Source organism: Petromyzon marinus, chromosome 62 (genome assembly GCF_048934315.1).
Source record: "Petromyzon marinus isolate PM22_M1 ecotype Great Lakes invasive population chromosome 62, UKy_Petmar_22M1.pri1.0, whole genome shotgun sequence".
Classification (NCBI taxonomy): domain Eukaryota; kingdom Metazoa; phylum Chordata; class Hyperoartia; order Petromyzontiformes; family Petromyzontidae; genus Petromyzon; species Petromyzon marinus.
The window spans coordinates 5,082,493-5,093,696 of NC_133728.1; the positions used below are offsets into that span (position 1 = coordinate 5,082,493).

Here is an 11,204-nt window from a genome sequence, read left to right on the forward strand (position 1 = left end):
CGCTACGGACGGGCAGGCAGGCAGGCGAGTGAGTGAGTGAGTGAGCGAGCGAGCGAGCGGATGATTGGATGGACGAGCGGGCGGGTGGGCGGATGGGTGGGTAGATGAGTGGGTGGGCGGGCGGGTGGGTAGATGAGTGGGCGGGTGGGTGGGTAGATGAGTGGGCGAGCGGGTGGGTGGACGGATGGGTGGGTAGATGAGTGGGTGGGCGGGTGGGTGGGTGGGTAGATGAGTGGGCGAGCGGGTGGGCGGGTGGGTGGGTAGATGAGTGGGTGGGTGGATAGATGAGTGGGCGAGCACGTTGTTCAGCCTTCGTCCGCTCTCTCAAAGCCTCACCACCTCTTCTCCATCACCGATTCCTCTGTCCCTCCCCTCCCCCGTAGCCCGTTCGTGATCCCCGACGCGCACTATCGCGGTCACTCATTCCTCTACGCTTGTGCCAACACCCGTGTCTCTCTGTCTCCCCTCCTCCTCCTCCCCACCATCTCTCTCTCTGTCTCGCCTCCTCCTCCTCCCCACCATCTCTCTCTCTGTCTCCCCTCCTCCTCCCCACCATCTCTCTCTCTCTGTCTCCCTCCTCCTCCCCACCATCTCTCTCTCTCTGTCTCCCCTCCTCCTCCTCCCCACTATCTCTCTCTGTCTCCCCTCCTCCTCCTCCCCACCATCTCTCTCTCTGTCTCCCTCCTCCTCCTCCCCACTATCTCTCTCTGTCTCCCCTCCTCCTCCTCCCCACCATCTCTCTCTCTGTCTCCCCTCCTCCTCCCCACCATCTCTCTCTCTGTCTCCCCTCCTCCTCCCCACCATCTCTGTCTCCCCTCCTCCTCCCCACCATCTCTCTCTCTGTCTCCCCTCCTCCTCCCCACCATCTCTATCTCTGTCTCCCCTCCTCCTCCTCCCCACCATCTCTCTCTCTGTCTCCCCTCCTCCTCCCCACCATCTCTCTCTCTGTCTCCCCTCCTCCTCCCCACCATCTCTCTCTCTCTGTCTCCCCTCCCCCTCCCCACCATCTCTCTCTCTGTCTCCCCTCCTCCTCCCCACCATCTCTCTCTCTGTCTCCCCTCCTCCTCCCCACCATCTCTCTCTGTCTCCCCTCCTCCTCCCCACCATCTCTCTCTCTGTCTCCCCTCCTCCTCCCCACCATCTCTGTCTCCCCTCCTCCTCCCCACCATCTCTCTCTCTGTCTCCCCTCCTCCTCCCCACCATCTCTATCTCTGTCTCCCCTCCTCCTCCTCCCCACCATCTCTCTCTCTGTCTCCCCTCCTCCTCCCCACCATCTCTCTCTCTGTCTCCCCTCCTCCTCCCCACCATCTCTCTCTGTCTCCCCTCCTCCTCCCCACCATCTCTCTCTCTGTCTCCCCTCCTCCTCCCCACCATCTCTCTCTCTGTCTCCCCTCCTCCTCCCCACCATCTCTCTCTCTGTCTCCCCTCCTCCTCCCCACCATCTCTCTCTCTGTCTCCCCTCCTCCTCCCCACCATCTCTCTCTCTGTCTCCCCTCCCCCTCCCCACCATCTCTCTCTCTGTCTCCCCTCCTCCTCCCCACCATCTCTCTCTCTGTCTCCCCTCCTCCTCCCCACCATCTCTCTCTGTCTCCCCTCCTCCTCCCCACCATCTCTCTGTCTCCCCTCCTCCTCCCCACCATCTCTCTCTCTGTCTCCCCTCCTCCTCCCCACCATCTCTCTCTCTGTCTCCCCTCCTCCTCCCCACCATCTCTCTCTCTGTCTCCCCTCCTCCTCCCCACCATCTCTCTCTCTGTCTCCCCTCCTCCTCCCCACCATCTCTCTCTGTCTCCCCTCCTCCTCCCCACCATCTCTGTCTCCCCTCCTCCTCCCCACCATCTCTCTCTCTGTCTCCCCTCCTCCTCCCCACCATCTCTGTCTCCCCTCCTCCTCCCCACCATCTCTCTCTCTGTCTCCCCTCCTCCTCCCCACCATCTCTGTCTCCCCCTCCTCCTCCCCACCATGTCTCTCTCTGTCTCCCCTCCTCCTCCCCACCATCTCTCTCTCTGTCTCCCCTCCTCCTCCCCACCATCTCTGTCTCCCCTCCTCCTCCCCACCATCTCTCTCTCTGTCTCCCCTCCTCCTCCCCACCATCTCTGTCTTCCCCTCCCTCCTCCCCACCATGTCTCTCTCTGTCTCCCCCATGTCTCTCTCTCTGTCTCCGTCTACCCCCTCACCCCGTCTCCTACGCTCCGTCCGCAGGCCCTGCTCAAGGCCAACGCGACGTTGTTCCGCCCACCCCACCGCCGGCCACAACAACAACAACAACAGCCGCGGCCGCCACCGCTACGGCAGCCGCCGCCGCGGCCGCCGCCGTGGCCACGGCCCCCAGGCCTCTGGCCACGGCGGCCGCCCAGGCCGCCCAGGCCGAGCCCCGACAGCCGCCGAAGACGCAGCGTCCCTTCCTTCCCGGCCGCCAGGTGGGTCTGGCGTGAGACGTTCACCCCGTCAGTCTGTCTCATCTTCATCGCCATCACGGTGGCTAGGAGATGTTGACTACCTCGCCCGGTGTGCAGGAGGTCGTGGGTTCGATCCCGACCCTGACGTCTGTTGCTGTATATTTGTGAGTCTGTGTGTCTCTCTCTCTCTCATCATCATCATCATCACGGTGGCTATGAGATGTTAACTACCTCGCCCGGTGTACAGGAGGTCGTGGGTTCGATCCCTACCCTGACGTCTGTTGCTGTATATTTGGAGTCTGCGTGTCTCTCATCATCATCATCATCACGGTGGCTAGGAGATGTTAACTACCTCGCGCGGTGTACAGGAGGTCGTGGGTTCGACCCCGACCCTGATGCCTGCTGCTGCTGTATATTTGGAGTTTGTGTCTCTCTCTCTCCCCGTGGTCGCGTGGATGTTTCCCCGGGTCCTCCGGTTTCCCCCTCCACATTTAGAATCGTCGTCACCACGCGTTCAGAGTGTTTGCCTGGCTGCTCTAAATTAAATTTCCACGCGATGACGATGAGCCCACTTGACGGGACCTACCGTTAGCAATAGCCACGGTCGCTTCTGAATCAGAGCTACATAGCTCGAGTGGGACTTTACCTGGGTAACAGTAAAAATTGTTTATCGTTGTTTTTAGTTTAAACGCGGGGGGGGGGGGGGGGAGACAAAGGCGGCCGGGAGTGGCGCTGACCGAACCACCACCCCCCTTGCTGCGCCGTGCCCGCCTTGCAATAGACGCCCGTTAACGGCACTTGCCCCAAGAGTCTCCGTAGCGTCACCTGGGCCATCTTTGTCTTTTTGCGTGCGCGCGTGTGTGTCGGTGTGTGTATCAGTGTGCATGTGTATCTGTGTGTGTACCAGTGTGCGTGTGTGTGTGTCTGTGTGTGTACCAGTGTGTGTGTGTGTCAGTGTGTGTACCAGTGTGTGTATCAGTGTACGTGTGTATCTGCGTGTGTCAGTGTGTGTATCAGTGTGCGTGTGTATCTGTGTGTGTACCAGTGTGCGTGTGTGCGAGTCTGTGTGTGTATCAGTGTGCATGTGTATCTGTGTGTGTCGGTGTGTGTCAGTGTGTGTATCAGTGTGCGTGTGTATCTGTGTGTGTACCAGTGTGCGTGTGTGTGTGTCTGTGTGTGTACCAGTGTGTGGCGTGTGTCAGTGTGTGTACCAGTGTGTGTATCAGTGTACGTGTGTATCTGCGTGTGTCAGTGCGTGTATCAGTGTGCGTGTGTATCTGTGTGTGTACCAGTGTGCGTGTGTGCGAGTCTGTGTGTGTATCAGTGTGCATGTGTATCTGTGTGTGTCGGTGTGTGTCAGTGTGTGTATCAGTGTGCGTGTGTATCTGTGTGTGTACCAGTGTGCGTGTGTGCGAGTCTGTGTGTGTATCAGTGTGCATGTGTATCTGTGTGTGTCGGTGTGTGTCAGTGTGTGTATCAGTGTGCGTGTGTATCTGTGTGTGTACCAGTGTGCGTGTGTGCGAGTCTGTGTGTGTATCAGTGTGCATGTGTATCTGTGTGTGTCGGTGTGTGTCAGTGTGTGTATCAGTGTGCGTGTGTGTCTGTGTGTGTACCAGTGTGCGTGTGTGTGTGTCTGTGTGTGTACCAGTGTGCATGTGTATCTGTGTGTGTCAGTGTGTGTCAGTGTGTGTATCAGTGTGCGTGTGTGTCTGTGTGTGTACCAGTGTGCGTGTGTGCGAGTCTGTGTGTGTATCAGTGTGCATGTGTATCTGTGTGTGTCGGTGTGTGTCAGTGTGTGTATCAGTGTGCGTGTGTGTCTGTGTGTGTACCAGTGTGCGTGTGTGTGTGTCTGTGTGTGTACCAGTGTGCATGTGTATCTGTGTGTGTCAGTGTGTGTCAGTGTGTGTATCAGTGTGCGTGTGTGTCTGTGTGTGTACCAGTGTGCGTGTGTGCGAGTCTGTGTGTGTACCAGTGTGCATGTGTATCTGCATGTATCTGTGTGTGTACCAGTGTGCGTGTGTATTTGTGTGTGTATCAGTGGGGAGCGGTGGTGGAGCGGTTAGCGCCACGCTGCGCTACGAACCTGGCGACCCGGGTTCGATTCCCGCTCACGGCAACACCATCGGTGACGATTATCTGAACCGGTCCTGGGCCTCCCCTAGGTCGACTCGGCCTCAAATGAGCACCTGGTGCGGTGTGTTAACATCGCCGCTAGGGAGACAAAGGCGGCCGGGCGTGGTGCTGGCCACCCACCCCCTTGTGTGCCGTGCCGGCCTTCATAGGTGCTCGCTAACAGCGCTTGCCCCTACAGTCTGTTAAGGCTACACGGGGGGTCTTTGTTGTGTGTGTACAGCAGACGGGCATGCCTGGCATCCTGCAGCCGCCTGGCATGCATCAGCAGCAGTCCGGCATGCAGCAGCAGCAGCAGCAACCGCAGCAACAGCAACAGCCGCTGCAGCAGCAGCCCGGCATCCTACAGCCACCTGGCTTGCAGCAACAGCAGCCTGGCATGCAACAGCCCGGCCTTCTCCCTCACTACCCACTGCAGCAGCATCTGGCACGGCAGCCCTTCCAGCCAAACCACGATGCCTACCGACAGCTTCCTGCCCACCTGGCCTTCCAGCAGCAGCAGCAGCAGCAATTCCCGGGCGCCTTCTCCGGCGCTTTCTTGCCGCACCTCCTGTTGCTACAGCAGCAGCAGCAGCAGCAAAAGCAGCAGCAAAAGCAGCAGCAGCAGCAACAGCAGCAGCAGCAGCTCCCTAACTTCCTGCACCAACAGCCGCCCCACAATGCAATGCAGCAGCAGCAGCCACATGGCGTGTTCGGGCAGCAGCAGCAGCAGCAGCCGGCGTCCGCCGCCGCTTCCCAGCAGCCTTTGCAGCAGCGGCACCCCCAGCATGCCGCGGGGCAGGCGGAAGGCCCGGCGCAGGCCAAGTCGGTCTACGATCGGCTCATGGAGAAACTCAAGGCCATGTTCCCCGACATGGATCGGTGAGCCTGGCGGAACGGGGGGGTGGGGTCTGTCTTGTCGTCTGTCCGTACGTCCGTGTGCGTGAGTGCGTCCGTCCGTCTGCGTTCCGTTGAGCCCTCTTGTTCATCCGTCAGCACGTCGGTCCGTTCGTCCGTCTGTATGCCTGTATGTCCCGTGTGCGTCCGTCCGTCTGTCCGTGTGCGTCCGTCCGTCCGTCTGTCCGTCTGCGTTACGTTCATCCGTCCTGTCCGTCCGTCAGCCTGGGGGCAGGTCCCGTCCGCCCGTCTGTCTGCACGTCCGTCTAACCGTCTGTGTCTGCCCATCGCCCCGTCCGTTATTCTTTTTGAGTATTCAGCTGCTATGATTTTCCACGTCGTGACGATAGCCGTTGGGGGCGGGTGGAGGTCTCCTTCTGAAAAAGATCCGTATAGCTCAGTGTGGGCCTTACACCCCGTGCTCTAAACCACTGGTCCTTGACCTTGACTGTAGCCTTTGCACCCCGTTTGGTTCTCAATCGTTCAAAAAAGAAAGAAAGCGGTACAATCTAAATACATAAACACACAGGGGTTTGGTGAAGCAAAGTAAGTTGTTACTTACGTGTGCCCCCTTACTTGATTTGTCTTTTCGATTATTTACCTTCTTAAAAAAAAAATGTGGCTGTGTTTTCGCAACACCCCTCCACAGGAGAGTGCATGTGGCACTCCCCCAAGAGGGTGCGTGGGTGCTCCCCCTGGGGGTGTGTGCCCCCTTTGCCATACATCATAGGGGTCACCAAAGAGATTTCCAAAATCACGAGCAAACACAAGATCCCAGGCTCAATTTAACACAGTACGTAAAATTCGTGATCTGATCCCATCTGCGAAGGATAGGATCCCTGACATGCAATACCCCGGCGTCTACAAACTAAGCTGTCAGTTTAACACGTATTATGAAACTAAGCTGTGTCTGCGGCAGTAGTTAGATTGGGGAAACTAAGCGACATGTCCCGGACCGTGTTCGTGAACACGAGGCAGATTTGAAACACGGTTGGACCAACACGATGGGCCCTGGCTGATCATTGTTTTAATGCGGTTGGCTCACGCGAAATTGATTTCTCTGAGACGAAGGTGCTTTGTAAGCCCGCTGGCTATCAACAAAGATTCGTTCATGAAGCCATCCACATATATACAGACACGGACACAGTTTCAACGGAGAGGATGGGTACAAACACGGCAATCAATGGAAGGACGTCATCAACCAGTTTAAGTCACAACTGGCTGTGATGTTCCCATCCTGTCACCTTCCGATGTTAGTTTTTATTTTCCCCGTGGCTTCGGCTCTCTGATTTGACATTAACAGGTTAAATTGTGTTCACACCAACATAGCCACCTCCGCGCACTCGTCATGAAGGTCCCCTCTCCGATCTCCCATTAACACGCTAGTCTCCCACATTAACACGCTAATCTCTCACATTAACACGCTAATCTCGCACATTAACACGCTAATCTCTCACATTAACACGCTAATCTCTCACATTAACACGGCCACCTCCGTGCCCTCGTCATGAAGGTCCCCTCTCCGATCTCACATTAACACGCTAATCTCTCACATTAACACGCTAATCTCTCACATTAACACGCTAATCTTCACATTAACACGCTAATCTCTCACATTAACATGCTAATCTCCCACATTAACACGCTAATCTCTCACATTAACACGCTAATCTGTCACATTAACATGCTAATCTCTCACATTAACACGCTAATCTCTCACATTAACACGCTAATCTGTCACATTAACACGCTAATCTCTCACATCAACACGCTAATCTCTCACATTAACACGCTAATCTCTCACATTGACACACTAATCTCTCACATTAACACGCTAATCTGTCACCTTAACACGCTAATTTCTCACATTAACACGCTAATCTCTCACATTAACACGCTAATCTCTCACATTGACACACTAATCTCTCACATTAACACGCTAATCTCTCACATTAACACGCTAATCTCTCCCATTAACACGCTAATCTCTCACATTAACACGCTAATCTCCTACATTAACACGCTAATCTCTCACATTAACACGCTAATCTCTCACATTAACACGCTAATCTCCCACATTAACACGCTAATCTCTCACATTAACACGCTAATCTCCCACATTAACACGCTAATCTCTCACATTAACATGTTAATCTCTCACATTAACATGCTAACCTCTCACATTAACACGCTAATCTCACATTAACACGCTAATCTCTCATTACCACGCTAATCTCGCACATTAACACGCTAATCTCTCACATTAACACGCTAATCTCTCACATTAACACGCTAATCTCTCACATTAACACGCTAATCTCTCACATTAACACGCTAATCTCTCACATTAACACGCTAATCTCTCACATTAACACGCTAATCTACATTAACACGCTAATCTCTCACATTAACACGCTAATCTCTCATTACCACGCTAATCTCGCACATTACCACGCTAATCTCTCACATTAACACGCTAATCTCCCACATTAACACGCTAATCTCTCACATTAACACGCTAATCTCTCACATTACCACGCTAATCTCTCACATTAACACGCTAATCTCCCACATTAACACGCTAATCTCCCACATTAACACGCTAATCTCTCACATTAACACGCTAATCTCTCACATTAACACGCTAATCTCCCACATTAACACGATAATCTCTCACATTGACACGCTAATCTCTCCCATTAACACGCTAATCTCTCACATTAACACAGCCACCTCCGTACCCTCGTCATGAAGGTCCCCTCTCCGATCTCACATTAACACGCTAATCTTCACATTAACACGCTGATCTCTCCCATTAACACGCTAATCTCCCACATTAACACGCTAATCTCTCACATTAACACGCTAATCTCTCACATTAACACGCTAATCTCTCACATTAACATAGCCACCTCCGTGCCCTCGTCATGAAGGTCCCCTCTCCGATCTCCCATTAACACGCTAATCTCTCACATTAACACGCTGATCTCTCACATTAACACGCTAATCTCTCATATTAACACGCTAATCTCCCACATTAACACAGCCACCTCCGTACCCTCGTCATGAAGGTCCCCTCTCCGATCTCCCATTAACACGCTAGTCTCTCTCATTAACACGCTAATCTCTCCCATTAACACGCTAATCTCTCACATTAACACGGCCACCTCCGTACCCTCGTCATGAAGCTCCCCTCTCTGATATCACATTAACACGCTGATCTCCCACATTAACACGCTAATCTCTCACATGAACACGCTAATCTCTCACATTAACATTGTTCTTGTTCTAGATTTAAAGCTTTCGTGACTGCTAGGATCCATACTCTTTGGTTCTATTGGGCAAAGTCACGTAGTAGGTAAAATAATAAAATGACAAAAAAAATTAGCAAAAAAATTCACGACGTTTCGGCCACAACACAAGCGGCCTTCATCAGGTGAAGGGACGAGACTGTCTGGAGGACAGCGCTGGAGTGGCTGTCCTACCAGACAGTCTCGTCCCTTCACCTGATGAAGGCCGCTTGTGTTGTGGCCGAAACGTCGTGAATTTTTTGTTAATTTTTTTGTTATTTTATTTTCACCTACGTGACTTTACCCAATAGAACCAAAGAGTATTGTTGTTGTTGTGTATATTGTTGTTGTTGTTGTTCTTGTTGTTTATATTGTTGTTGTTGTTATTGAAGTTTGTGTTCTTGTTATTTTTGTTGTTGTTGTTCTTGTTGTTTTATTGTTGTTGTTGTTATTGAAGTTTGTGTTCTTGTTATTTTTGTTGTTGTTGTTGTTCTTGTTGTTTATATTGTTGTTGTTGTTATTGAAGTTTGTGTTCTTGTTATTTTTGTTGTTGTTTTTGTTGTTTTATTGTTGTTGTTATTGAAGTTTGTGTTCTTGTTATTTTTGTTGTTGTTGTTTTTGTTGTTTTATTGTTGTTGTTATTGAAGTTTGTGTTCTTGTTATTTTTGTTGTTGTTGTTGTTGTTTTTGTTTGGGTCGCCTGACCCCCCAATGCTTTGCCCCCCCCCAGGCCGACGCTCAACAAGTTCATGGTGCAGCTACGGGCGGCGAACGGCGGGCGCCTGCAGGGCCTGTCCTTCGAGGAGCTGGTGAACCGGATCAGCGAGATGGTGCTGGACCAGACGCGGCAGGCGCCGGCGGTGCAGGTACCGGCGGTGCAGGGTGTGGTGGTGCAGGGCGTGTTGGTGCAGGGTGTGTTGGTGCAGGGTGTGTTGGTGCAGGGTGTGTTGGTGCAGGGTGTGTGGTGGTGCAGGGTGTGTGGTGGTGCAGGGTGTGTTGGTGCAGGGTGTGTTGGTGCAGGGCGTGGCGGTGCAGGGCGTGGTGGTGCAGGGTGTGGTGGTGCAGGGCGTGGTGGTGCAGGGTGTGGCGGTGCAGGGTGTGGTGGTGCAGGGTGTGTTGTGGTGGTGCAGGGTGTGTTGTGGTGGTGCAGGGTGTGGTGGTGCAGGGCGTGGCGGTGTAGGGTGTGGTAGTGCAGGGTGTGCTGGTGCAGGGTGTGCTGGTGCAGGGCGTGGTAGTGCAGGGTGTGTGGTAGTGCAGGGCGTGGTATTGCAGGGCGTGGTAGTGCAGGGCGTGGTAGTGCAGGGTGTGGTGGTAGTGCAGGGTGTGTGGTAGTGCAGGGCATGGTAGTGCAGGGTGTGTGGTAGTGCAGGGTGTGTGGCAGTGCAGGGTGTGTGGTAGTCCAGGGCGTGGTAGTGCAGGGTGTGGTGGTAGTGCAGGGTGTGGTGGTAGTGCAGGGTGTGCTGCAGCGGCCGTGGGGGTTGGGGTGACGACCCCTCGCTCTGCCCACCCCAAGTCTGTAATTTAAAATGCAAATGTTGATAAACTTAAATGTTTTTTTAAAAATAATATCTAACGTACGATTAGCTTTCTTACTTTTTAAATGTTTTTATTGTTTAGATGATATCTTTACGAATGTGATTAGTCGCCGTCTTTCTTATTACTCGAGAATCACAGCATTAATTACGACAACAACAACAGCTGCAACAACAACAACAACCACAACAACCACAACAACCACAACAACAACAACAACAACCACAACCACAACAACCACCACCACCACCAACGGCCTCGCCCCCCCTCCCTCAGGTGGCCCGGGCAGCTCAGGGGCCGACGCTGCCTATGCCGTCGCAGGGACAGCCAATGGCAGCGGCCGCCTTGAGGGGTGGCGGCAGCGGCGGCAGCGGCGGGGCGGCTGCTGCTGCTGCTGCTGCGGCTGCTGCGGCTGCATCCCTGGACTCCGTACGCCGGCAGCAGCATCACCAGCAGCAGCATCAGCAGCATCAGCAGCATCAGCAGCAGCATCAGCAGCAGCATCAGCAGCAACAGCCACCGTGGCGACAGCTTGTCAACAATAACAAACAGCCGGCGACAAGACCAACCGACCACATGCTGGTGTGTGCTTGTGTGTGCGCGCGTGTCTGTCTGTGTGTGTGTGTGTGTCTGTCTGTCTGTCTGTGTGTGTGTGTCTGTCTGTCTGTCTGTGTGTGTGTCTGTCTGTCTGTGTGTGCACGTCTGTCTGTCTGTCTGTGTGTGTGTGTCTGTCTGTCTGTGTGTGTGTGTGTGCACGTCTCGTCTGTCTGTGTGTGTGTGTGTGTGTGCGCGTGTCTGTCTGTCTGTGTGTGTGTGTGTGCGTGTGTCTTTATCGCATACCTTATCAGTGCCCTACCTTACTGCAGACCAATTCAGACCTTGTTGGTCACCCCATGCCCCTCATAAATCTCAACGTTCATCCCACAAAGTCCCATCGCAAGGGAGAAACACAAACACACGGACAAATGTTTATTTTGTGC

General features: G+C 53.7%; 1 protein-coding gene across 8 annotated transcripts in view; it reads left to right on the forward strand.

Moving 5' to 3' along the window:
* Window positions 1-10,607, forward strand: part of LOC116955854 (uncharacterized) — a 102,243-nt gene extending 91,636 nt beyond the window's left edge. For 7 of the 8 annotated variants that reach the window (XM_076053798.1, XM_076053795.1, XM_076053800.1 and 4 more), the window contains exons 44-47: window positions 2,200-2,417; window positions 4,750-5,387; window positions 9,422-9,557; window positions 10,501-10,607. In XM_076053798.1, the coding sequence (XP_075909913.1) occupies window positions 2,200-2,417; window positions 4,750-5,387; window positions 9,422-9,504 (939 nt within the window). In that variant the 3' untranslated portion in view covers window positions 9,505-9,557; window positions 10,501-10,607. The remainder of the gene's footprint in view (window positions 1-2,199; window positions 2,418-4,749; window positions 5,388-9,421; window positions 9,558-10,500) is intronic. The other variant, XM_076053797.1, reaches the window with a different exon arrangement.
* The last annotated feature ends 597 nt before the right edge of the window (window positions 10,608-11,204 follow it).